The sequence below is a fragment of the Muntiacus reevesi genome, chromosome 3 (genome assembly GCF_963930625.1).
Source record: "Muntiacus reevesi chromosome 3, mMunRee1.1, whole genome shotgun sequence".
In the NCBI taxonomy this organism is placed as follows: Eukaryota; Metazoa; Chordata; class Mammalia; order Artiodactyla; family Cervidae; genus Muntiacus; species Muntiacus reevesi.
Window position 1 is genome coordinate 163,433,625 of NC_089251.1, and position 27,106 is coordinate 163,460,730.

The 27,106-nt window shown below is 47.3% G+C and overlaps 1 protein-coding gene across 2 annotated transcripts in view; it reads right to left on the reverse strand.

Annotated features, from left to right (window-relative positions):
- Positions 1-303: 303 nt before the first annotated feature.
- The window catches only part of SLC22A1 (solute carrier family 22 member 1), a 39,480-nt gene continuing 12,677 nt past the window's right edge, over positions 304-27,106 (reverse strand). The window contains exons 4-11 of one of the 2 annotated variants that reach the window (XM_065931038.1): positions 26,801-26,969; positions 25,131-25,245; positions 24,793-24,899; positions 20,443-20,657; positions 16,076-16,184; positions 6,100-6,212; positions 4,282-4,381; positions 354-1,813 (exon numbers count right to left, since the gene is read on the reverse strand). In XM_065931038.1, the coding sequence (XP_065787110.1) occupies positions 1,705-1,813; positions 4,282-4,381; positions 6,100-6,212; positions 16,076-16,184; positions 20,443-20,657; positions 24,793-24,899; positions 25,131-25,245; positions 26,801-26,969 (1,037 nt within the window). In that variant the 3' untranslated portion in view covers positions 354-1,704. Of the gene's footprint in view, positions 1,814-4,281; positions 4,382-6,099; positions 6,213-16,075; positions 16,185-20,442; positions 20,658-24,792; positions 24,900-25,130; positions 25,246-26,800; positions 26,970-27,106 lie in introns of both variants that reach the window. The other variant, XM_065931039.1, reaches the window with a different exon arrangement.

Consider the following 27,106-nt stretch of genomic DNA (forward strand, 5'->3'; position numbering starts at 1 on the left):
TTTTACTGTTATTATTAACAATGACCCAGCTCCAATACTTTGGCCACCTGAGGCAAAGAGCTGACTCATTGGAAAAGACCCTGATGCTGGGAAAGATTGAAGGCAGGAGGAGAAGGGGACGACAGAGGATGACATGGTTGGATGGCATCATCGACTCGATGGACATGAGTTTGTGCAAGCTCTGGGAGACAGTAAAGGAGAGGGAAGTCTGGTGTGCTGCAGTCCATGAGTTTGCAGGGAGTCAGACACAACTTAGGAACTGGAAAACAACAGCAACCTCTGTGTCTAAAGCCTTCTTCAGAAGTTTTGCCCAAGATTCTAAGAAAAATCAGAGAGGGTATTTTTTAATACACATTTGAAAAATGGACTCAAAGCCTGCAATTAATATATTTGCTACCAGTAAATAAAGAGTATAACTGTGACAGAAAGAGAAGACTCAGAATCAGGGCTTTGCTTGGGAGAAGCTGAAATGGAGCTGAAATGGTCCCCTCCATGGGCCCAGATGTGGTTTTGTTTTGGTTATTTATTTATTTACAATTTAAAAAATTCAAATCTAGCTGAATTTTTTGTTTTTGTTGTTTTGCCAACAGCAGAGTTTCAGGTTTCCAATTAGCCCATGTTCACTCTCAAAGGAAGATCAGATGCTGCCCAGAACGAAATCCTGACATCTCAAGTCCGCGAGGCCATCCCTTGGGTTAGCCAATCTGGCCAGAAGTGTTTATAATACAACCACATGTCTTTGATTACGCCTCCAATTTGCATTAGAATCTTTTCTCCCACAGTGTGTTCTGAAGGGTCCTCATTTGTGGTTTGTCTCACGAGTAAAGAACTTTTAAAATGAATAAACTTTCTGTGTTCTCCAGGAACGAAATCACTTCTTGAACTAGAACTTAAACCAGTTACTACTAACTCAGAGTAAATTGAACTTGGGACTTCCCGGGTGGTCCAGTGGGTTAACTCCACACTTCCAATGCAGGGGACATGGGCTCAATCTGTGGTCAGGGAACTAAGATCCCACATGCCAGTCAGTGAAGTCAAAAAATGTCTTTAAAAAATTATAAAAAGAAGTAAGCTGAACTCTTCTTTTTGATATGTTCACTGTGATATTCCATTGTTGGCAAATGAGTTCACCTTCTAGAATCACCAATAAGAACTAAAAGCAAGAGTGAAATAGAATAAAGCATTCCTAAAATGCAGGTCACAGAAACTCTTCCCCCAAAAAGTCTTATAGACCTTTTGGTCTTGGAATAAGGAGCCGGTTTTGTGCCATCACCGGTGTATAAGCATGCTTAGGGTAGAGTTGGCTGGAAGAGTCACCATATTCATAAACCAGTAGTCCTCCAAGGAGCCTACGTGCTAAAATACTTTTGCCAAGATGATGCCTACAAAGACGTTTTCTTACAGAGTGTGAATAAAACAATTCTTATTCTAGGAAACCAATGACAGACGCCTCTGGTCTAAGAGTATGTAAATGCTACTGAGCTTTCAAAATACTTTGGATAAGTAAGTACCTGCTGACCACCAATAGCTCTCACTAGAGAAGATAAGTAGATAAAAGATAGCCAGAGCTTTGAGAGACTTCAAGAAAACAAAATAGAACAAAGCACAGTTAGCATTCTTTAGAACTGGTATTGATTTGAGGGCAGGCGGGTGGGAGGAAGAGCTCAGGGCTTCTGAACATCTCTCCAGGTGAGAACTCAGTCCTCATTTCTGCCACGTGGTCCCCTGCGAAGCATCTCTCTCGGGTGCCTGTGCGCTGAGTTCTGATGTTTGAACCTGAAGGTAAATCTTGTTTTCTTTGGGTTTTGCTTTCCTGCAGCAACCAAAAAGAAAAATTTAAGTTACAATAGAGACTTCCCTGGTGGTCCAGTGGTTAAGATTCCGCACTCCCAAAGCAGGCGGCCCCAGGTTCAATCCCTGGTCAGGGAACTAGATCCTGCCTGCCACAACTAAGATCCGATGCAGCCAAAGAAATAAAAACCTCTTTTTAGTTTTTAAGTTAAAATCAATAATGGCATTTTAAGAATCTGTTGCAAAGTTTCACCTGGGAATAAGTCTCAAAAGAGAAGGTGAGAACGTACACAGCAGGTGATGAAGAAGAACAGGGTCAGCAGAGACCTCAGGTGGCCAGTTCTGGTTATCCGCCTGTTTTGCCACGGCCTGTGCACTAAGTACACTTTCTTACATTTTTACATAGTTATTGAAAGTCAAATGTAAAATATTATTTCTTGACACTTGAAGAGTAGGTGAGCTCTCAATGTCAACATCCATAAATAAAGTTGTGCTGGAACCCAGCCATGCCCGTTCATTTATGAACTGTGACTGCTTTCGTTCTGAAAGGGCAGAACCTGCTGACAAAGATGAAACGTCCCCGAAGCTGGAAATGTTTAATCCTTGGTCCTTTACAGAAAGGGTTTGCCAACCCTTCCACAGAGCATCTGTTCTGTCTCACAACATCACCTGAGAGTCAGCATTCCATTCTGAAGCTGGGGCTCGGGGGTATCTGTCACGATTTCCTTTATCCGTAGAGTAGGTGTGCTAATGACAACAGCTGCCTCACAATGTTTTGAGAGGATGGGGTGAGACGGTATCTGAAACTCAGTGAATTTGACGCACTGCAAGCCATCTATTAGCCAGAGTTCCCATCACTCCCATTCCCTGACCTTGTTTCATGGAAAGTAGGGAAGAAAGTGTCATTTTTTAACTAATCAATTGATTTGGCTACAAGGGATTTGGTTACAGCACGTGGGATCTTTTAGTTGCAGCATGTGGAATCTAGTTCCCTGACTGGAGATTGAACCCAGGCCCCCTGTTTTGGGAGCATGCTATCTTAGCCACTGGACCACCTGGGAAGTCCCAAGAAGATGTCATTGAAATGCTCTCTCTGTTTAAGAAATTCGTATAGCTGAGAAGACAGATAATGAAATAAGTGGGGATTATACATAGTGAAAGGCATTATCAAGAAGAGAGGGTGTCCATGGCGGCATGGAGCTCCAGGCAGAAGCCCTGGCCTCCCCTGGCAGGGCAGGAAGAGCTCTGATGATGGAGTGAAGGGATAAACACAACATTGTAAAAGATGACCAAGTGCCTATTAATAAATTATAATGAAACTTTTCAAAATCAGGTAGTCAACCTTAGCTATATGTGTCTACTTCTTGGGACCAAAGGAAGATATTTTCAGCAAGGACAAATGTGTAGCTGTATGTGTCTACAACGCATATGACAAAATGTGCTTACAGTTCAAATAGAGTGTGTGTCCCTTATCAGTTTATTGAGAGATGAAAAATTTCTCAAAGCGAGGTGCACTGACGGGTATTGATTGCCATTAAAAGATCAGGTTCCTGCATTCACTTATGAAGTAAAAAAAAAAAAAAAAAAACTAAAGGGCCTAGGAATCTGCATTTTAGCAAGCTCTATTTGTGACTCCTCTGCAGAGCAAATTTGAGAATCACTGAGGAAATCATATAATATGCATGAAGAAAGGCAAGAATCTAAGATTTGTTAAACACCTACTATGTGCCAGGCAGTGGATAAGTCGTTGTCACCTACTTAACCTCATTGAAGTTTCACAGCACACTTCTCAATTAAGTATTATTGTGGCTATTTTTCAGGCAAGGAAATGAAGGTTAGAGGGTTCAATGACATTCCCAAGGTCATATGGCCAGGTAGGTGGCTGCCCCTAGACTGAACCTAAGCCTTAATGAATCCCCAGAGTCTCTTCTCTCTACTTCCCAGGGACATGTGGGTCCTCACATGGAATCGAGAGAACCAAGCCTGTAATGACTATATCATCAGACACTTTTTCTCCTTTTCCTGTTTGATGGCTTTAAGAGTAGGACCCGAGACTCCACTGAAGCACTTGTCTCTGTTACAGGAGTGAAAGTTTTAAGTCATTCTTCTTTGTGAAGAAAGTCACTAAGGAGTTTGAACCAACAGTCACGAAAAAGACAGAAGATTGATTTAAAAACAGCTCCCAACAACTGTGGGGTGAGCTAGGGGCCGTGGTGCTCTGCATGGTCAGCATAGCATCACAAACAAAACCTTGTGTCTCGTGGTTTAGAGCCGATGACTGTCAACCGAAAACATCCCCTCCTGCTCTCCCTGCTTGCCTTTTTAGCCAACAGTCACTGCATTGTGTTTCTCTCTGTAGTAGCTCTGGGGGTGAAAACAGGCCGAACAAGACCTGTAAAGCTCTCCCAGGAGACAGGAAATGGAGAGTGCTCATAACAGGGAAGACACGTCTAACATGGGCCCCTGGGTCCCTCAGTGGCCAGGGCTCACCTCTGCAGGTTCTCGGCATCCTCGATGGTCTCTGGCAAAGTGATCCCCTTGGTCTCTGGAAGAAGCAGCGTCATTCCCCCAGCAACCAGCCCCAAAGCCGCTTCAAACAAGACAGATTCAACATGGAGCCGTTAGAGCGTGGCCAACCCCATTTACAGATGATGACAGCTAACTAAAGAGATGTGTAGGCAATACACGTGTGAGGGCCACTTCCAAAAGTCAGGGACGTCTAGGAAATTAAAAGCGATACGATAACGGGGAAACGGCAGAGTAAGAAAAGGGAACACTCCCCTCCTTGTACACCTGTAATGTGCTCAGTCGCTCAGTCGTGTCCGACTCCTTGCGATCCCTTGGACTGTAGCCCACCAGGCTCCTCTGTCCATGGGATTCTCCAGGCAAGGATCCTGGGGTAGTTACCTACCATGCCCTCTTCCAACCCAGGGATCCAACCCAGGTCTCCTGCATTGCAGGCGGAATCTTTACCAGCTGAGCTACCCAGAAAGCCTCATTTGTACATGTATCTAAGAATACAGTTCTAAAGCAACTGATGTTTAAATATTAGGGGGATTTATTGGTGCAGGTACCTTGGGAACAAGAGCAAACTCAGTGTTGACTAGTAACTATATATATAAGTATATATGTAGCAACTGTATGCGTGCCTCTTGCTAAGTCACTTCAGCCATGTCCGATGCTTTGAGACTCCACGGACTGAAGCCCACAAGACTCCTGTGTCCATGGGATTCTCCAGGTAAGAACACTGGAATTGGTTGCCACACCCTCCTCCAGGGGATCTTCCCAAACCAGGGATCAAACCCGCGTCTCTTACATCTCCTGCATTGGCAGGCAGGTTCCTTACCGCTAGCACCACCTGGGAAGCCCTTATTATATGTATATATATGATATAATGTAATATGATATATTATATAATTGTATAATATAAACTATCCACACATGCTCACTCGGTCATGTCTGGCTCTTTGTGGCCCCATGGACTGCAGCCTTCCAGGCTCTTTTATCCGTGGGATTTTCCAGGCAAGAATACTAGAGTGGGTTTCCATTTCCTCTTCCAAGAGATCTTCCCAATCCAGGGATTGAACCCACATCTCCTGCACCGGCAGGCAGATTCTTTACCACCGCGCCACCTGGGACGCCCATTTATAAACATGCAGTGTATATGATAGCAACTACACATATACGACAGGGAGCCTAGGTGATGTGTACGTGGGCAGTGTGGGCCTCTCTTGCTGCTCATCCACTCCCACTCCACCCTACCCTCATGGGTTCACCTGGCCCAGACGTGGCAGCTCGCCACACATGGGCCGTCGATCTGCCCTCTGCTAAGCGGCAGGCTTGGGGAGAAGCAGAGGCGTTCCCTCCTCTTCCTCCAATCTAACATAACCAGTAACAAACCAGGTACTGAACTTGGATTCCCATTGTCTGTGTCCGTTGTCAGTTGTTAAGACCTGGAAGCAGAAGTGGAGTGGTAACCTAGCATCTTCAAACCTCTAGCGATCGCATGTTAAGTTCACCGAAGTTGGGAGTCACATTCATCAGAAACCAGGAGGCTACATCAAAAATGCTCTCCTGTTCTATTTGTAGAAGGAATTATTGGACTCCAGCGCCACAGGACATACACTTCTGGGCCATGTTATAAGAACGGCTCTTATCTTTCCCGTGAAGCAAGACAGAGGAGCCAGGAGACAGGGAAAGATCCCTTCTGTTACACTCACTGGGGGATACCATTCACTCATCAAGTAGTTATCAACTATTCACACTGGGCTGTGGATAAGAAATGGCAAGTGTGTCATGAAGTCTTACCGAACAAAACGAGCGGCGAGCCGTGCCAAACCTCCATCAGCCTGAAGACGAGGAATGGGGTGAGAACCCCGCCCAAATCACACAGGGAGGAGCACACCATCATGCCAAGGTTCCTGGTAAAATACAGAGGCCAAAAAAGATGCCATTTCTGTGAATCAATTTTCCAAATGGTGAACTTAATGCTAAAGCAATGACTCTGCCCATTCCCCAACCTCCAGGGAGGGGAGAGGGGCTGGAGATGGGGTTAATCTCTGAGGACTGGGCTTCCCTGTTGGCAGAGTGGATAGAAACCCTCCTGCCAATGCAGGGGACATGGGTTCCATCCCTGGTCCGGGAAGATTCCACGTGCTGTGGAGCAACTAAGCTCGTACGCCACAACTACTGAGCCCGTGGTCCTGAAAGAAGAGTAGCCCCGTGTTCACCGCAACTGGAGAAAGCCCGAGCACAGCCACGAAGACCCAGCACAGCCAAAAATAGATAAATATTATTTTTTAAAAAATCACTGACTAATTCATCAAACACGCCGACATAATGTGCTAAGAGAATGGCGCATCCCAGCTCCGGGGGAACAGAAGTGCCTGTGCTAGGACTCTGCTAGCTTTGCCCTGTGAATCTCTTCCTCTGGTTGCCTGTTTACAACCTCTATAACAAATGACTAAGTGTAACTGCTTCCCTGAGTTCCGTGAGCCTTATAGCAGATTAATGAACTCTAGGAGGGAGGTTGCTAATTCCGAGTAGTTATTGTCAGAATTTCATGCGAAATGCTGGGCTGGATGAAGCACAAGCTGGACTTAAGATTGCTGGGAGAAATATCAATAACCTCAGATACACAGATGACACCACCCTCATGGGAGAAAGCGAAGAAGGGCTAAAGGGTCTCTTGATGAAAGTGAGAGAGGAGAGTGAAAAAGCAGGCTTAAAACTCAACACTCAGAAAACTAAGATCATGGCATCCAGTCCCATAACTTCATGGCAAATAGATGGGGAAACAATTGAGAGACTTTATTTTGGAGGCTCTAAAATCACTGCAGATGGTGTCCGCAGACATGAAATTAAAAGATACTTGCCCCTTGGAAGAAAAGCTATGATCAACCTAGACAGCATATTAAAAAGCAGAGACATTACTTTGTCAACAAAGGTCTGTCTAGTCAAGACTATGGTTTTTCCAGTAGTCATGTATGAATGTAAGAGCTGGACTATAAAGAAAGCTGAGCACCAAAGAACTGATGCTAAGCACCAAAGAATTGAGAGTTGTACTATAAAGAAAGCTGAGCACCAAAGAATTTGAACTGTGGTGTTGGAGGAGACTCTTGAGAGTCCCTTGGACAGCAAGGAGATCCAACCAGTTCATCCTAAAGGAAATCAGCCCTGAGTGTTCATTGGAAGGACTGATGTTGAAGCTGAAGTTCCAATACTTTGGCCACCTGATGCAAAGAGCTGACTCACTGGAAAAGACCCTGATGTTGGGAAAGATTGAAGGCAGCAGGAGAAGGGGATGACAGAGGATGAGATGGTTGGATGGCATCACCAACTTGATGGGCATGAGTTTGAGCAAGCTCTGGGAGTTGATGATGGACAGGGAGGCCTGGCGTGCTGCAGTCCACATGGTCACGAAGAGTCAGACATGACTGAGTGGCTGAACTGAACTGGACTGAACTGAATGTCTGAATTGGATTGTAACAACAGTCTGGAGATTTGGAGAACTGGTTGGTGTGATTAGAGTTTTTGCTTTCACATAGAGGGACAGGGAGGAATAAAGAGAGGAGATTAAGAAATGAAGGACAAAGAAAGCTAGGGAGGAAACCATCTACTTGAAATGACCTCTTCATCCCTGGCAATAGTTTTTGATCATTCTGTCCTTTATGAATATAGCCACCCCAGTGTATTCCTGTAAATAATCTTGAGCTTTGGTTCGAAGACATGGTTAAATCAGGAACGATAAATCAAGAAAAGTTTTATCCTTTTAAGCTTCTCCTGTTACATCCATTTGCACAATTTCTTACTCCCTAAAATGAGCAATTATAACATTAGTACATTTTTCTTTCGTTCCCATTGTCTCCCTCTATGACCTCAGTTTAGTTATTTCCTTAGTGTTTGCCATTATAATCTTTAAATATGCTTTGTAATTTACTTGATTCACCAACTTTCAGTAATATCTTTCTTTTTAACTGGGAGACATACTGAGAAAACTCTATGAAAAATTATCTATCCATGTTTACTGAGAGATTTAAAAAACAAAAATAGATGTCGACTTTTATTGAATGCCTCTTTTATCTATGGAGAGAAGAGTACAATGTTCTCTTTTATTAGCATGAACTATACTATGATTTTCTAATATTAAGCTATCTTTGTATTCCTAGAATAACTCATCTTAGGTAGATGTATTATTATTTTAATGTGCTCCACTATTCTGTTTGATAATACATTGTTTATGATTTGAATTTATCATTCATAAATAATATTCACAGTTTCCCGTTTCCTTTATTTTTGTTATTTGACACCAATATCATGAGAACTTTATAAACAATTTTTTTAAAAACTTCCTCCTTTTCCTATATTCTAGAACTGTGGATCACTGAAGTTTTCTATTAATTAAATGTTTTGTAAAACTATCCTATGAAACCATTGCAGATTTTCTCTTAACTACAATTTAGGGTCTTCTTTGTCTTAATAATTTTTGCCATAAATTCAGCTTTGTCTGATAAAATCGTGATTCTTGCTATATTTTTGTTTCCATTTACCCAGTATGTGTGTGCTGTGCGCTCAGTCATGTCTGACTCTTTGCGACCCCATATGGGCCGTAGCCCACCAGGCTCCTCCGTCCATGGGATTCTCCAGGCAAGAGTACTGGAGTGGGTTGCCATTTCCTCCTCCAGGGGATCCTCCCAACCCAGGGATCAAACACACGTCTCCTGAGTCTCCTGCACTGCAGGGGGATTCTCTAGCACTGAGCCACTGTGGAAGCGCCTGCTGTGGGGCATTCCTTGCTTTTCAACCTTTCCGAGGACAAGTTGTACTTCAACGATGCAGCAAATTGTTGGATTTTGCTTTATAATGAAATTAGAGTCTTTTTACTTTTGTTTTTCAGTAAAGGAGTTGAGTCTCTTTATATTTATTTAAATATCAGAAATTTTTGCTCTTAATTCTGTCATTAACTGTTCATTAATATTTTATAAATATTTTAACATATGCCACATTTTTATTGTTTTCTGAGTCTTTTATTTCTCAATTTGCGTTAGTTATATGTACTTTTCCTGATAATTTGGAAGGTTTGATTTTTATCCCAAAGATTACCTTTATAACTTTTGTAATACACTTAATACTCTATTTCTTTAGATAGTATTGGTTAACTATTATGAACTACTTTAAAATTAGTGTTTTTTTACTTTCTCCTCAAACCATCCCTCCATGCACTGACTGTAGTTAATAATATTGTTTTTACTATTTGCCTTCATCTCTTAAAATATGCCTATAAAACTACTTAATTCATTCGTTTTTAGTGATACATTTTTTCCTGGATAAAGTATTGAGAAAATCAGTGTATCACACCACCTCCAACATTCTCTCTCTCTTCCTTTCCAACTTTTTTTAGCTATTGAGCTTCCCTGATGGCTCAGATGGTAAAGAATTTGCCTGCAAGGCAGGAGACGTGGGCTCCACCCCTGAGACAGGAAGATCCCCTGGAGAAGGGAATGACTCCAGCATCCTTGCCTGGAGAATTCCATGGACAGAGGAGCCCAGCAAGCTGGAGTCCATTTTCAGTTACAGCGTTTCTGTATTGTCAATTTATATTCTGTAATCAAAACAGAAACAGAGGGTTTTAATCTCAGATTCAGTGATCACCATCAGTAATTTTGAAGTATTACTCCACTTACTGTGTTTACTGAGAATTTTTTCTCTAATAGCTTTTTTGGAAAAGTTTTGTAGGAACCATATTTTTTAAGGAACAAAATAATTGGATGTTGTTTTTATTTGGGAAAAGGGGTTTGGATAAAATTCGTTGAGTTACATTTTCTGTCATTGGGATCATTTCAGGCATTGTTTCACCGTCTTCATCAGATGATATCAGCTTGATTTTCTCTTTGTATATGTGACTTTCACTTTCAGCCTGGGTACCATATAAACCTTTCTTTATCTCTGAAGCACAGTAACATAACTGGAATATTTATTAATGTTGCTCAGAAGCAAGTTTTCCTGAAACACTCACTGTATGCCACCTTCAAATAATAGATCCAAGCATTCTTTTACTTCCAGAAGTTTTTTTAAGTTCTTTTTTTACTTAAGTTCTTTGGTTTCAGTATTTCAATGATCTTCTTTGGGACATATGTATATATAAGCATAATCTCTGAGCCTTTTAAACTCTTTGCTTATTTCAATCTTACTTTGCAATTCTTAGTTCTGTCTTACCTCTCCTTTCCTTTATCAATTCTCCCTATACTGCTTTCAAAGTAGTTTTTATTTGTGAAAGATTTTAATATTTCTTTTTATTTTTTTTAGCCTGAGCTGACCAACAATTGTCTTATCACACATTCTCCCAAGAATTTACATTCTCTGCTTTACACTTTTCTTTTACAGAGATGACTAATTCATTACTATTTTGTACTTAGTCATCATACACTATACTTTTCATTTGCTTTCTGATAATATTTTTCCTATGCATTTTCTTCATTTGTCACTTGCTTTTCCTCTTCCTTTCTCCTTTTTGTCTCATGATATATCTGTATAGCTCCTGGGCAAGTTACTTTTTTATTTGTGATTCAGCATTCAATACTATTATTTCTTTCTGTAGCAGCTATTTTAGAAGGATTTGTGGAGAGGGACCAGGGCATGCTTTAAGCTATTAGAAATTCAAGTGCTCGGGCCTGTTGCACTGGGAAGACCCAGAGGAATCGGGTGGAGAGGGAGGTGGGAGGGGGGATCAGGATGGGGAGTACATGTAAATCCATGGCTGATTCATGTCAATGTATGACAAAAACCACTACAATATTGTAAAGTAATTAGCCTCCAACTAATAAAAATAAATAAAAAATAAATAAATTTTAAAAATTAAAAAAAGGAAATTCTCTTTCTGGCCAGGGCTGTCTGTGATTAGATGCTTTGACTCTCTTATCCCTACTCATAAAATTAAAAGACGCTTGCTCCTTGGAAGGAGTACTATGACAAACCTAGACAGCATATTAAAAAGCAGAGGCTATATGGCTGATTCATATCAATGTATGACTAAACCCACTGAAAAAAAAAAATAAAAAGCAGAGACATCACTGCCACAAAGGTCCATCTTGTCGAAGCTATGATTTTCCCAGTAGTCTTGTATGGATGTGACAGTTGGACCATAAAGAAGGCTGGGTGCCAAAGAATTGATGCTTTCAAATTGTGGTGCTAGAGAAGACTCTTGAGAGTCCCTTGAACTGCAAGGAGATCAAACCAGTCAATCCTAAAAGAAATCAGTCCTGAATATTCATTGGAAGGACTGATGCTGAAGCTCCAACATTTTGGTCACCTGATGAGAAGAACCGACTCATTGGAAAAGACCCTGATGCCGGGAAAGACTAAAGGCAAAAGGAGAAGAGGGCAGCAGAGGATGAGACGGTGAGAGAGCATCACTGACTCAATGAACATGAGTGTGAGCCAACTCCGAGAGATAGGGAGGACGGGGAAGCCTGGGGTGCTGCAGTTCATAGGGTTGCAAAGAGTCGGACATGACTGAGCGACCGAACAACAACGGAGGTAGACAGTGTGGAACCGCCCACCCTGCTGGATCTCTCTCCTCCATCCTGCCCCAGAGCGCAGTGCTCCCTAAGGTTCCTGAGTGATCTCCCGCAGCTTGCCCGCCCCTCCTCCCCTCCAGCCACACAGCATCCAAAGAAGGAAACACATACCTCCGGCCCCTGCACCCATCTTGTTCCTCCAAGAAGGGATTGTGGGTTAGATCCTTCAAGCTCCCTTCCTACTTTGGAAAACCAGTGGCCTGGTCTTAAATTTGGTGCCACAGTGGACCTCCCTGGAGTCTTCTAGACCCTTTTACATTCACTGAACGAGGCAGCCCTTTTCCTACACATTGTCTTTCAAGGTCATCCTACTTTCAAAGATGACATTTGCATTTTATTTTTCTTCTTTTCTGCGTCTCCTTCTTTTTTGTTGCTATTAAATTATTTTGTTGAAATTTTCATTGATAAAAATGTAGACTCTCATGCAGTAGTAATAAATAACAAAGATATGTCCTTATGTATTCTTCTCATTCTTCTAATAGCTTTAGTAAGATTTCCAAGAGGAGGAAACAAAATTTTTTTTCAATAATTTTAAGAGAATAAGTCTTAAAAAAAGAGAGAGAGAAAGATTTTACTAGCACACAGAAGCTAGAAGAAGTGAGAAACTAGTTCCCATCTTTAAAATTCACAGGGCTTCCCTGGTGGGCCAGTGGTTCAGAATCCATCTTGCAATGCAGGGGACACGGGTTCATCCCAGGCCTGGGAAGATCTCCCAGGCCACAGAGCACCTAAGCCCATGGGCCACAACTACTGAGCCTTGGCTCTAGAGTCCACGCTCTGCAACAAGAGAAGCCACACCAATGAGAAACCCGCGCGTTGCAACTGGAGAGTGGCCCCCACTCGCCGCAACTAGAGAAAGCCTATGAGCAACAGTGAAGATCCAGTGCTGCCAAAAATAATTTTAAATAATAAATAAATAAATATCTGAAAAAATAAAATTAAGAAAATTCAGGTCTCTGAGATACCTCAGTCATTCATTCAGCATGCACCAGGTGACTGGTTAGTATAGCTACAGAGCAGTTTCAGGAGGTACAGACAAGTATGCTATGTGGCTTCTGTTTTCAAGGAGTACACACTATAGAGAAGAGGTAAAAATGGGTGGCTGATTTTCAATACAAGGCAGAGCGTGCGTGCGTGCTAAGTCGCTTCAATTGTGTCCAACTCTTGCGACCTAAGAACTGTAACCCACCAAGCTCCTCTGTCCGTGGGATTCTCCAGGCAAGAATACTGGAGTGGGTTTACATGCCCTCCTCCAAGGGGTCTTCCCAACCCAGGAATCAAACCCACGTCTCTTGTGTCTCCTGCACTGGCAGGCGGGTTCTTTACCACTAGTGACACCTGGGTCTTGACAGTTTATGTTGCAGACAGTTAGAAGGAGGATGCTGTTCAATTCTAAAGCCTCCTGTGAGTAAGAAGCAGGGTCAAAATGGTCTAAATAGAAACTGTCAAACTGAGGCGCTTATAAAGCAATAAAGTAACAGAAATGATCCCTTTTTTCCAATTTAGATTTGATCCAATTGATTGAAAAGATCCAAATTTTCACGACTGTCTTACTTTGGCATGTGATGTCTGTGGATCAAGTTTAAAGCTATTTCTGAACATGTGGCTTCCCTTCCGGGTTCTTGAGAATCCTCATCAAATGGATGCTCTGACCCTTGAGGATGGGCCACTTGGCCTTCCTCCGCCTTGGACCAGGCACTCAGGACCTCTGGCAGTTTACACTCTGAGTCCAACCCCTGGGTCCAGTGGCCATGACAATGGAATTATCTGGCCCAGTTGTTTTAGACTCTGGGCTCAGAACTGCCAATTGTAGATTTTTCTCCTTCATTTGCCTTTATCTCTATGTACCTATTCTGAACAATCTTTTTCAGATGAGACAGGGACTTTTAAAGAGGAATGTGCAGGAAAGAGTGAATCAATTGTGTTTTCTGGCTGATGGAGGGGTTCTGGGGGCTGCCCAGGTGTAAGAAAAGGATGGGGAGCTGGAATAGTTCTTAGACAAGATAGGTCTGATTATACAGGGAGAAGAAAGAATTTATAAACTGGGGGACAAAAAGAGTTTACAGAAATGCGCCGAACTCTAGCAAAGGTCAGAATTTAAACTTTAAGGTGGTTAATTGGTTTAGTCGCTCAGTTGTGTCTGATTCTTATGACCCCATGGACTATAGCCCACCAGGCTTCTCTGTCCATGGGATTCTCCAGGCAAGAATACTGGAGTGGGTTGCCATTTCCTTCTCCAAGGTGGTTAATTACTTTTACAATAAAAATACTCTTCATTTAGACTAAGTCTTCTAAGATAGAGATGGTAAGTACACCCAAAGGCGATCAACATTATCAGTAGTTAGGACAACGTAAATCAAAGTCAGGATAATACCACCACCTCCAAGAATGGCTCGTACATTTCTTTTAAAGCTAGTGACACCAAGGACAGATGAGGATGCAGAGCAGTCACCTGTTTCTCACGTAGCTGATGGGATAGGAAATGGTGTGGCCACTTTAGAAAACATTTTGACAGTTTCTCATGAATCTAAACACACAACTACCATATGACCCACCCCTAAGTTTTTACCTAAGAGAAATGGAGATGTATGTCCATGCAAAGACCCATAGTGAAGCCAGAGTCGCTCAGTCGTGTCTGACTCTTTGCAACCCCATGGACTATACACTCCGTGGAATTCTCCAGGCCAGAATACTGGAGAGGGTGGCCTTTCTCTTCTTCAGCGGATCTCCCCAACCCAGGGATCGAACCCAGGTCTCCCACATTGCAGGCGGATTCTTTACCAGCTGAGCCACTAAGGAAACCCAAGAATACTGGAGTGGGTAGCCTATCCTTTCTCCAGCAGATCTTCCCAAGTCAGAAATCACACCAGGGTCTCCTGCATTGCAGGCAGAGTCTTTACCAGCTGAGCCACAAGGAAGCCCATAAACCCATAAGTGAATACTTATTGGCACCTGTATTGTAATCACTCTGGAAAAAGCCCAAACCTCCATGAACTGAGAAATGGACAAACACACCGTGGTCCATCTTCCATGCATGGAAGCCACACTCAGCAATAAGAAGGACTGGAGAACTGATACAAGCCATGGCGTGGATGGGTTCCCTGATGGCAAGCGAAAGAAGCCAAACACAAAAGCCTAACAGCAAGTTATTTCATGTATGTAACATTCCAGAAACAGCAAAGCCCTAGGGAGAGAAATCAGATCAGGGACTGCCAGGTGCTGGAGGCGGGAGGGGAGAAAACAGATCACAGAGGGACAGGAGGGACCATTTGCATACGATGGAAACGTGTCTGCGTCACCTTGATCGTGGTGCTGGTGAAATGAATAGAATCAAGATTCATCAAGCTGTGCCTAGGAGGGTGAATCCTGCTCTAAGAAAATTCTACCTGAATAAACCTGACTTGAAGCAATGAATGATCTGGTCCCATTGCTACGTCTACAAAGTATTGTGTCATCATAGGAAAATACCAGCTTTAAGGGCAGAAAGAAGTGTGTTCTTGGTTGCCAAGAGGAAGGAGAAGGGGAGGGATGGAGTGGGAGGTTGGGCCTAGCAGACGCAAACGAGTGTAAACAGGGCGGACAAACAGCCAGGTCCTACTGTAGGACACAGCAAACGGTACTCAATACCCTGTGGCAAACCATAATGGAAAAGAATCTGAGAAAGAGTGCATTAATATGTATACGTGTAACTGAATCGCTTGGTTGTGCAGCAGAAATTCACACACACCATTGTAAATCAACCGTACTTCAATTGAAAAAAAAAAAAATAGGAGGGGTGAAGAAGTGTGTTCTTACCTGGTCCCTGCCGCTTTCTAGCTGTGTGACTCTGGGAAGGTCTCCCTTCCTTTGCAAAGCTCGGCCTGCTCACAGGTGAAAGGCGGGTAACAACGATTTTACAGGATGACTTGCACCCCACGTGTGGCAAGGCTGTGTATGTCACTGTCCAAACAGGAACTGCCCTTAACCAGATGTCTTTTCTCTCGCGCTGGCCCTCAGTATGGGGCACGACGCAACCCCGAGTCCACTTTAACCAGTCCATCTTACCTTCCCTACCGCATCAGGCATGGGCTCTGTCTTTGATGCCCAACCCCCATCTCAGTGTCAACCCATCCACCCTGGGGGGCATCTTCAAGAGTGGTCCTCAGTGAGCCCGGCTGGCCCACAGCCCTGTCAGCAGCTAGCTGCCCCCTTGCCCCGGATACACTCACCGGATGAACGTAGGGAACAGCTCGGCATTGACCAGACACACCATCTGGAACACGATGGTGATCCCCATTCGGCCGACACAAGCTACCGCGATATTCAGCCAGGACAGATCTGGGAGGAAACAGACAGAGGGTGTGAGAGCTAGAGGGCTGTACCCACGGATTTGCCAGGAGACGCCGCAAATGGGAGCTTGGATTTAAGAGCTGGAAGGGCCCGAAAGGCTGTCTTATCCAACCCTTCCATATTTGGATCAGTAAACCGAGCCTGGTGGCTCAGATAATAAAGAATCTGCTTGCAATGTGGGAGACCTGGGTTTGATCCCTGGGTTGGGAAGATCCCCTGGAGGAGGAAACGGCATCCCACTCCAGTATTCTTGCCTGGAGAATCCCGTGGACAGAGGAGCCTGGCGGGCTACAGTCCATAGTGGTCTCAGCGACTTCTACTAACACTAACTAAACTGGGTCCTGAGAGATTTGGGGACTTGATGGCACATGAGGGAAGACTCCATTGTGCAGAGGAAAGAATGTGCTTTTTTGAATCTCAGCTGTGCCTCCTGCCAGCAGAGTAATGAGGCAAATGGCTTACTTCTGTCTGCCTCAGTCTCCTCATCTGTGAAATGGGAATCATCTCACCCAACTTACAGGTGGTGGTGAGATTTAGAGATAACGCATGTCAACTGTGCATCATGACCACTCCACCCGTCCTGGCTTTTTATTATCCTCCAACAGTGTCCTTGCTGACACAGCTCCTGAAACACAGTAGGTCCTCAACAATGTGGTTCCCTCGGGCAGAAGTCCTAGAGCTGGTGGACCAGATTTTTCATCCTCAGCACTCATTTCCCAACACATTTTTTTTTAATGTTTTATTTATTTATTTTTGATGGCACTGTGCAAGGACTTTCTCTAGTTGTGTGAGCAGGGGCTGCTCTCTAGATCTGATATTGAGGGCTTCAGTAGTTACAGCTCGTGGGCTCTAGGACTTGGGCTCAGTAGTTCTGACGCCTGGGCTTAGTAGCCCCACGGCATATGGAATCTTGCCAGGGCAGGGATCGAACCCGTGTACCCTGCAGTGGCAGCTGGATTCTTAACCCTTGGACCACCAGGGAAGTCCTCACAGCACATTTCTTAACCCAAGCATCTTTCACTGGTCTGAGAGGATGAGGGATGCAAACCCTCATCTCCTCCTAGCAGACAGCTCTGAGTCTTAATTAGTGGCAGGTCCAGAAGGCTTCTCCTTCCTGGGAAGCCATCAAAGCATTAGGCACCATCATCTGCTTCACCGGGATGTTAGGGGTTCACCCAAACCCCAAAGCACAAGTGGCTTCTGAGTCAGGTCGGCTCACTAACAGAGCCTCCGGAGTCACAGACAGCGTGTCATCTCACCCTTGTCCCCACGAGCCGGCTGCTCAAGGAGGACAGGCTTCCTTCCCCTCGCCAGCGGGAGGCTCCGGGGAGAGCAGACCCAGTGGCCTCGGGGCCGAGTTTGCCTGCGGCCAGCGCAATCTCTCCAGGTCTCCGCTGCCCTCTGCCTGGAGGAGAGCCCAAGCAGAGCCTTTAGTTAAGGCTCCCACCAGATACAAGAGGAGGGAGTTCACTCGGACACCTGGCGGAGGGCATTGGTCCCAAATTCCGAGGCTTTGATAGATTTGGCAAGATGCTCTACTGGACATGCACCGCATCCTTGCCCTCAGAGAACTGCCCTGCCTCCTCTGGGCCCAGGTCACTCCCCAGCCGTCGGAGGGGCCACTTACAGCCGCAGTCCTGCCGCGTGGCTTCCTGCCACGCTTGGGATAAAACCCACCCTGGCATCTCTCCCTGCCTCCAGCTCACAAGGGTCGGGCTGCTCCTCCAGCGCCCAGCTCTCCCCATCCTCAGGGTCCTCACTCTTGCTGTTCCCTTTCCTGGAAACCTCCCTGCCCGTTTGTTAAAATGGCTCATCCCCTCTTCACTTAGGTCTCCTAAGGTCACCCTGGACCCATCCCTCTTCCTCCTTCTCTTTTCCCTCTAGAACATAAGCTCCAAGAAGTGGAATCTTTCTCTGCTTTGCTCAAGGCTGAGATCCTGGGGCAGAGACACCACTCTGTCAAGTACACAGAGGAGCTTCCCAGGTGATGCTAGTGGTAAAGAACCCGACTGCCAATGCAAGAGACGCAAGAGATGCAGGTTCAACCCCGGGGTTGGGAAGATCCCCTGGAGGAGGGCACGGCAACCCACTCCAGTATTCTTGCCTAGAGAATCCCATGGAGAGAGGAGCTCCAAAGGGTCTTTGTTCCAGAGGGTCGCAAATAGTCAGACACAACTAAAGTGAATTAGCATGCATGCACACAAGTACATAGAAGGTACTTGAAATAGTTTCTGGAACAGGAAACAAAGACTTGTCATCTAATGCGATAAGGACCAGTAAAGGCAAGTGGCGAGAGTGGGAGCTGGGAGAAGGTCCTGGGAGGAGGTGGGACAGAGGGTGCGGTACCCAAGCTTCTTCCAGGTGATAATCAAATGGCCTCAGATCGCAGGTTCCCTCTCGGGACTTGGTGCAGTTACTTAAAAAACAGCAACAATGAAAACCTCTACTCATTCATTCCGTTTTACCAGGAATCTACAAACAGGGAGATCGGGGGAAAGAGGGGAAACCGATTTCAGATGCTTGGCCACTTTTCCTATCTTCTCTGTCCTTGGTGGCTCAGACAGCATAGCGCCTGCCTGCATTGTGGGAGACCCGGGTCCAATCCCTGGGTCGGGAAGATCCTCTGGAGAAGGAAATGGCTACCCACTCCAGCATTCTTGCCTGGAAAATTCCATGGATGGAGGAGCTGGTGGGCTACAGTCCATGGGGTCGCAAAGAGTCGGACACAACTAAGTGACTTCACTCGCTCACTCACTCATGAAAGGAGAGAGAAAAAAACCTGAGCTACCTTTTGCTACCTCTTAAAATTTCCAGCCTGCTCCGTCTAGCCTGGTTCTTGAGAACAGAGATTTCATGGGATGTTTCTCATAATATCCTGCTCCCAAAGCCTGCCAAAATGACTCACTAAACCAACAAGTGTGGAGCACAAGCAATAAAAACTGAGAAAATAGCAAATCTGCTCTCCTATTTTTTTTAACGTTTCTAAAAGTAACAAATGAGAAAGGCAATGTATGTACTCAAATTAAAACTGCCCAAATGATTCTGCTTTGGCTTATCTTGGATTGCTAAGAATTACGGACTCAAGCAAACAGGCACCAGAATGGCTAGTGTTAAAAAGACTAATGATGCCATGTGCTGGTGAGCCTGTGGAACCACTGGAAAGTTGGTGCATCACTGTGGGAGCGTGAACTGGAAAGTTGTCTGGCTGTACCTACTAAAATTAACCTGTGCCCCGTCCCCTGACCCAGCAAGGGAAGTGAGTGTCCACGAAAAGATGTGTTGGAATGTTCGCTGCAGCCTTAATCCCAAGAGGCAGACACTGGGTGACTTTAGATCTTCCCAACCCGGGGACTGAACCTGCATCTCTTATGTCTCTTGCACTGACAGTCAGGCTCTTTACCACTAGCACCACCTGGGAAACTGCTCTATGTACTTGACAGAGTGGCGTCTCTGCCCCAGGAGCTTAGCCGTGAGCAAAGCAGAGAACGTTTCCGCTTCTTGGAGCTTATGTTCTAGAGGGAAAAGAGAAGGAGGGAGAGGGATGGGGCTTTAGTTCTTTGTATGGTGGTCCAGGGTGACTTTAGGAGGCCTGAAGTCAACAGAGGCCTGGATACAGGGTGAGGGATTCCTACAACGCGAGGCTGCCCAACAGTGAAACAGTGCAAGTGACACTCTCGTGGGACAATGTGGGTAAACCTTGTAGATGCCACGATAAGTGAATGAAGTAAGACAGTACAAAGCATAGGTGCGGTCTGGTTCAATTATATGAAGAACAGTCGACATTAATCTGTGATGGCAGAGACCAGAGCTGCAGGGACCCGGGCAGGGTTGGAGAGCGTTGGTGGTCAAGGGGGTGAGGGACCTTCCGAGGTGCTGGAAAGGCTCTTTATCTTGGCGTAAGTCGTGGTGCCCAGGTATGAATGAATGGATGATAGTTGCTCAGTCATGCCTGACTCTTTGCAACCCCATGGACTGTAACCTGCCAGGCTCCTCTTTCATGGAATTCTCCAGGCAAGATTACTGGAGTGGGTTGCAATTTCCTTCTTCCCAGGTATACATACATGTAAAAAATTCATCGGCTTGGACACTCAAAAAGGGCTCATCATTGGTACGCTGTACCTCGACTTAAAATTTTTTTAAAAAGTCATTCTAGACTCAGATAAGCACCTGTCTTTGTTGCTATTCCAGCGTTAAGACTCTTCCCACAGTTCAACGACCTGGAAGATGATGGGCATGGACCACTCACCGTGTGGGATAAAGATCATGATGAAGCAGGCCAGCCCCGCCGCCAGGTTGGACATGGCCAGCGGGTAGCGGCGGCCAAAGCGGTCGACGGTGACGAGGATGATGAAGGACGCAGGGAACTCGACCAGGGCGGAATAGAGGAAGTCCAGGTAGAGGTTCCCGCCAGTGGCGCCCACGTGCATGATGAGGCCCTGGTAGACCACGGAGCTGGTGAACCTGGGCGGACAGGAGAGGCAGGTCAAAAGTGAGCTCCTCGGAAGAGGGGAGATCCTGGAGACTGGCCGGGAGGATAAAGGCCCCGGTGAGCTGGAAGGAAGCATCCATCACTGGATGTGGAATGTTCTAGAGCAATATGTGAGGTCCCTCCGTCGCGTCTGACTCTTTGTGACCCCATGGACTGTGTGTAGCCAACCAGGCTCCTCCGTCCATGGGATTTTCCAGGCAAGAGTACTGGAGTGGGTTGCCATTTCCTTCCTGAACCCGGGTCTCCTGAATTGCAGGCAGACAATTTACCATCTGAGCCACCAGGGAAGTCCTAATATGAGAAGAGGGGGGGTCAAAATCCAGGTGGGGCCCTCCTGGTTGAGAAGCTCCTTCCACGATTTTTGTGAGCCTGTGACTTACAGGACAGACCCGTGTTTCCGAGAGACAGCAAACGATGCAGCGACCATCGTTTACGGCTTACTGTGCCCCCGCGGGCAGCCCTGCTCTGAACACCGCACAGGCCCTATCTCATTGGATGCCACAAGCCTCCAAGGGGAAGGAGGGCAGGGGACGGCAGTGGGCAGTGAGCAGTTTCAGGATTCAGACTGTTGTCTGAGCTGTGTGGTCTTAAGTAAGTGAACCAGCCTCTCTGTGCCTCAGTTCCTTCAGCTGTGAATCTGGGTTGTCTTGAGAGTTCAATGAGGTCATGGATCAGAAGGGCTCAGTGTAGTTAGACCCTCAGTGAAGAGCAGACTTTGTTGCTTTGTTGTCTTTCCCAGGGCAAGTGGCCAGAGCCCCGCGGGGTGGAGGAGTTGGTCAAGCCTTCCCTGCTCCAGAGTGGGGCCCCTGCACACAACGCACCATCTGCAACCAGCACTATTCCCTCCCTCTCTGTCACCCCATACCTTGTGGCACACGACCCCTCCACCCATATTTGAGGAAAGAACAACTGTGCTCACCCCACCAGGCTCATCTAAACTCACCAAGAATGTGGCACACGGATGTTGGGGACCAGCTCAGTCACTCTGACCCAGGGGAAGACTGAGAGTCCTGTAGGTCACTTCTGGGCAAACTGCACAACTTTGGAACATTGAATGCTGTTGGTACAATCATTCCTCACTGCCATGGGGGACTGGCTCCAGGACCCCCCAGGACACCAGAATCCGAGGATGCTCGAGTCCCTCGTGTCAATCGCGTGAATCAGTGTAGGATGTGCACACTCCCGTAAGACTGACACCATCACTAGATTGCTTATAACACCTAACGTAATATAAATGTTGTGTAAGTAGTTGCCAGCATGCAGCAGATTCAAGTTTTGCTTCTTGGGACTGTCTGGGATTTTTTTGAGTATTTTTTATCTACAGTTGATTGAATCCCCAGATGCAGAACCTGCAGATATGAAGTATTGACTGTGGGAGGAGATTTTGGTGGATAAGAAATTACTTTCTTATAGACATGCAAATTGCCCGTCAGTTCCAAAACTGAGATCACAGGGGACGTTTCTCGTTACTACACCCCCCTGGTTTTATAAAGTCCAACTCTCCTGGCTCAGATGGTTAGGAATCTGCCTACAATGCAGGAGTCCTCAGTTCGATCCCTGTGTTGGGAAAATCCCCTGGAGAAGGGAATGGCACCCACTCCAGTATTCTTTCCTGGAAGAGCCCATGGACAGAAGAGCCTGGTAGGCTGTAGTCCATAGGGTAGCAAAGAGTCAGACACGGCTGAGCGACTTTCACTCACTTCACTCACTCACTCCCCGGTTTTATAAAGCTGCACCCGGGGGAGTCTGGGATCTTTTCGTTTCTAGTCCTAAATTATTCCTGTTTGAACCAAAGTGTGAAGAGAATAAGAAGGCACTAACTGCAACGTTGTGAGTTTAGATGCGCCTGGCGGGGCAAGAGGGGCTTCTCTATGCCGGGTTAAATAGTTAAACGGGAACAGTCATCTTATACCCATAAAGCAACGGACCCAAGAGAAAGGAATGTAGAACTCTGATTTTCCTGCACAAACAAATAAACAAAACCCCCAAATCACAACAAACTCTGGGAAATGGTGAAGAATAGGGAAGCCTGGTGTGCTGCTATCTATGGGATCCCAAGGGGTCCCAGAGTAGGAAATATCAACAACGTGCAATGCTGCCATCTTTCGGCAGAACCCACAAACTGCATGTACACACTACTACGGGTAGAGGTGATGGTTTTTTCACCAAGTGTCTGGCTCTTTGTGACCCCATGGACTGTAGCCCGCCAGGCTCCCCTGTCCATGGGATGTCCCAGGAAGGAATACCGGAGTGGGTTGCCATTTTCTTCTCACACTCCTGTAAAAATAGCAATCTGTCATTGTCAGGCACTTCCTAAGTTCTAAGCCTTTCACACGCATTATCACATGAATTCTTCCGACATGCCCGTGAGTAGATCCTATCATTGCCTCCATTGGCTGATGAGGAAACTGAGTCACAGAGATCACAAAGCTTCCTGAAGGTCACACAGCCAGGAAGTGATGGGCACCCCCCTGCCCCGAGTCTCTGTAATGAATGGAGCCGACGGGGGTGGGGGGCGCGTACAGTAAGAGAAGGCGTCCAGGGCCAGATGGCATGAAGCCCTGCAGGCCGTGGAAGGAATCTCATTTTCTTCTCAGTGGATCAGGAAGACTGAGGATGTGGACAAGGAGGTGATGCGATCCGTGACCTTCGCCTGCTTTGTGAGCAGCGTCTGGGGAGGGGGGGACAGGAGTGGGAGCAGACCACCAGCAAGGAGGCTACCGCGATGGCCTAGACGGGAGGTTGAAGCACTCACACCCAAGAGCACAGCTGATGAGAAAATGGCAGGTTCGGGATAGATTTTCAAGACAGAGCGGGATTTGCAGAAAGCTTACGTGGAAGGGTATGAGTAAGCTGAGGAGACAGAATCACCGCCTCGACAGGAGGGCTTGGAGTGGAGACGGGACCCAGGCTGATACAGGAGGGGAGCAAGCCTTCCTGTCTGCGGGGTCCCGGGCCTCCAACACAAGAGGCACCACGGCGTCGGATGCTGAGAACCAACACGCGCCAGGCACCTGGCAAGCTTGCAGGGGTTCCTGGGCCCCTCGCGCGGCGGGTGCAGGGCTCCGGGGCCGGCCCGCAGACACGGGGCCTGGGGACCAGACCAGAACCCGGCATCTAGAGAACTCGGGATGGGCTCTGGGGAACACTGCTTACTCATTCAAGCTTCCACAAATATTTATGGAGCGGCTGCTACCTGCCAGGCGCTGCCCTCATAGTCGGAACCCTTATTTCATGGGAGGGCAAAGAAGGGCAGGGAGGCAGAGTCACCCCAGTGTAAGGGGAGCCAGGGGTCCAGCTTCTCAGCCCAGGGGTTTCCGGGAGTAATTGAAGGGCCGCCAGGGGTGCAGAGGAGCAAGCGCTGAGGCCGGGAGCTGACCCAGCACCCCCTGAGGGAAGAGGGAGGAGACCCCCATCTCGAGGTAGCCACCGGGGAGCTGACACTGCCCCGGGGTGTCTAAGGGGTGCTGGGCGTGGACAGGCGTTTCCTAATCAGTGTGAAAAAAGCATGCATGCACTTTCTGCAGGCTCTGTCGAGGAAGCGTTCTTCCTCCTTGACGGCCCGGAAAATGAAGTTGCACAGTCATGTCCAACTCTTTGTGACCCCGTGGACTGTAGCCTACCAGGCTCCTCCATCCTTGGGATTCTCCAGTCAAGAATACTGAAGTGGGTTGCCATTTCCGTCTCCAGGGGATCTTCCCGACCCAGGGATCAAACTCGGGTCTCTCGCATTGCAGGCAGACATTTTAGTGTCTGAGCCACCAGGGAAATACTGACGTCCTGGGGAATCCCTGAAATCTCACCTACCTGCCGGGGCTGAGTCAGCATTGGCTCCTGACGCATGGGGCTTCTGACAACCCCGTCACCTCCCTCCAGCTCACCGCTGACTTTTCTACCTGGGGATTTCTTCTTACTAAAACGAGGCCTTTCCTCTACTGGGCAGTCCTCAAGGGAGAAATACGGATGCCTTTTAAAGAGCTCTTTGAGTGGAAAGCCTTCTGGAAATGCCTTTTCATGCCTCTCTTTCTCCCCGCCAGGTCGCCCACCATCTCTGACGCGTACCCGGGCACGCAGGGAAGCACATGGGGCCTCGGGAAGGCCGCTCACCACAGGTACATCAGGATGAAGGTGTACTTCCTCAGCTTGGGCGTGCGGAACAGGTCTGTGAACGAGGGGCTCAGCTTCTCAGCAACGTCCTCCTCGAGAGACAGCATCTAGGAGAGAGTCAGGCCGTCAGCCGCATCCAGGCTGCCACTGTGAGCAGGAATCGCCTTCAGAGCCCTTCCCCACCCCGGACCCCCACCCTGAGGTCGGTCATCACACTCGTCACCCCGAAGAGCTCCAGCGCCCTCCCGCGTCCCCAGGCAAGTCCCACAGGCAAGCGCTCAGTCGTAAACCCGACCCAGCGTTCAGTGAGGGGACAAAGCCCTTTGCGAGTGAGTCACCTTCAGGTCGGCAGGAGGCAGCTTCCCGTTCTTCTGGGCGATGTGGTCCATGATCTTTACAGCCTGAGTGTTTCTCTTTTGCGATAACAGCCATCGCGGGGACTCGGGCACAAACCTGTGGACGCAAATCACCCCTACTCGGCGTCTCCCCCAGAGTCCGTCTGAGGTTAAGATTGAAAGAGAACCTCGCTGGAGCTGACTCGAATGCGTTCTTTTTTATAGCTGAGAAATAGTGCCTTGTGCATATGAACCACAGCTTCCTCATCCGTTCGTCTGCCGATGGACATCTAGGCTGCTTCCATGTCCTATCTACCATAAACTGGGCTGCAACGAACACTGGGGTACACGTGTCTCTCTCAATTCTGGCTTCCTCGGGGTGTATGCCCCCAAACCACCACGATGTTGTGAAGCAATTAGACTCCAATTAAAATAAATGAAAAAATGAAAGAGGCTCTCCCTTCCGGTGTAGCCTTCATCCAGTGGGACAGAGGTCCCATTCTCTCCCAGATTCCAGCCCCCTTCTGGCCCCTGGAAAATTCCTCACACACCATAGAGGCTCCACGTGCCCACCCCATGCGATACCGCAGATGCCTCTGCATAAGACAGGGGCTGTTGAACAAGCCTCAGAGTGTGTCCAAAACAAACTAAACTGCACTCGCTTGCCTTCAACACGAGGTAGACTCCATGGGGTCTATTTCAGATGGGACCGCCTGCTCAGTCACGTCAGTCCTATCCGACTCTGTGTGACCGCATGGACTGTAGCCCGCCAGGCTCCTCCATCCATGGGATTCTCCAGGCAAGAATAGTGGAGTGGGCCACCATGCCCTCCTCCAGGGGATCTTCCCGACCCAGGAATCGAACCCACATCTCCTGCAATGCAGGCAGAGTCTTTACCATCTGAGCCACCAGGGAAGCCCCCTCAGAGGAGACTAAGATGTTTTAAACTCAAAGACTGTGAATCTCTGGAAGAAGGTCACCTGAAAACACACAGGGAGAGTCTCACCCCACCAGCCAGCAGGACTCAGACGGGGAGCGGGGGGGAGTCCCGTCACTGGAAGGGCCCTCGCTCCGTGCTGACGGGGAGAGAGCAGGCTTTTCTTGAGCCTGAGTGTACTGAGAAGCTGACTCTGGTTCTGAGAGGTTGGGGTGGACTCGGGGCCTCCCACAGGTAAGATGCGCCCTCAGCTAAATAGCAACAGAAGCTGCGTGGATGAAATATTTCACTCCGTGAACCTCTCTGCTACTCACCCTTCCCTCTCCCACAATGAAAACTCATATGTCTGGTTGCTTACCCCTCCAGACCCTGCCAAGGGCTGACAGCTAATAAGATGAACAACCCACTTGAGCTGGCTTTGTTCCTGTCTGATGGGCACACTCCCCAGAGATGGTTCCATTCCTTCATCTACTCCTCCACTGGCTCATCAAAGAGCAAATGCTTACTTTGTGGCTGGGGGACTTTTGTCTGACTTTTAGCATCTCAGGCCTCTCTCTGGGTGATGTGAATTTAAAGAAACTCTGTAAGTAAATTTCTTTAAAGAGTGGCTCCCCCTGGAAATAAGGGCTACCCCGTGATGGAGCACCCCAGATGGCATGGGTGGCTGGAAGCCCGGGGCCTGCAGGTAGGGCCGCCCTGGCTGTTGGGAAGATGGGTGCCCACAGGGACACAGTACCAGTAGCAGAAGAGTAGCAGGAAGACGGGCAGGGAGACGGCCAGCTGCAGCCAGCGCCAGTGCGGGAGGATGTAGGCCAGTCCGGAGAGCAGCACAAGTCCCACGGTGAAGGCCATCTGGAAGAGGATCGCCACCGTCCGTCTGTAGCCCAGACCCACGAACTCTGTGACTGAAACCGGGGAAACGTCACCCATGGGCTCCCATCCACTTTAAAATCCCCCACTTACTACCTGCAGCTCTCCCCACCCTTTGCACACTGCGGTATCCCATCTACGGGGCTCTCCTGCCCAGAACCTTCTTGCCATC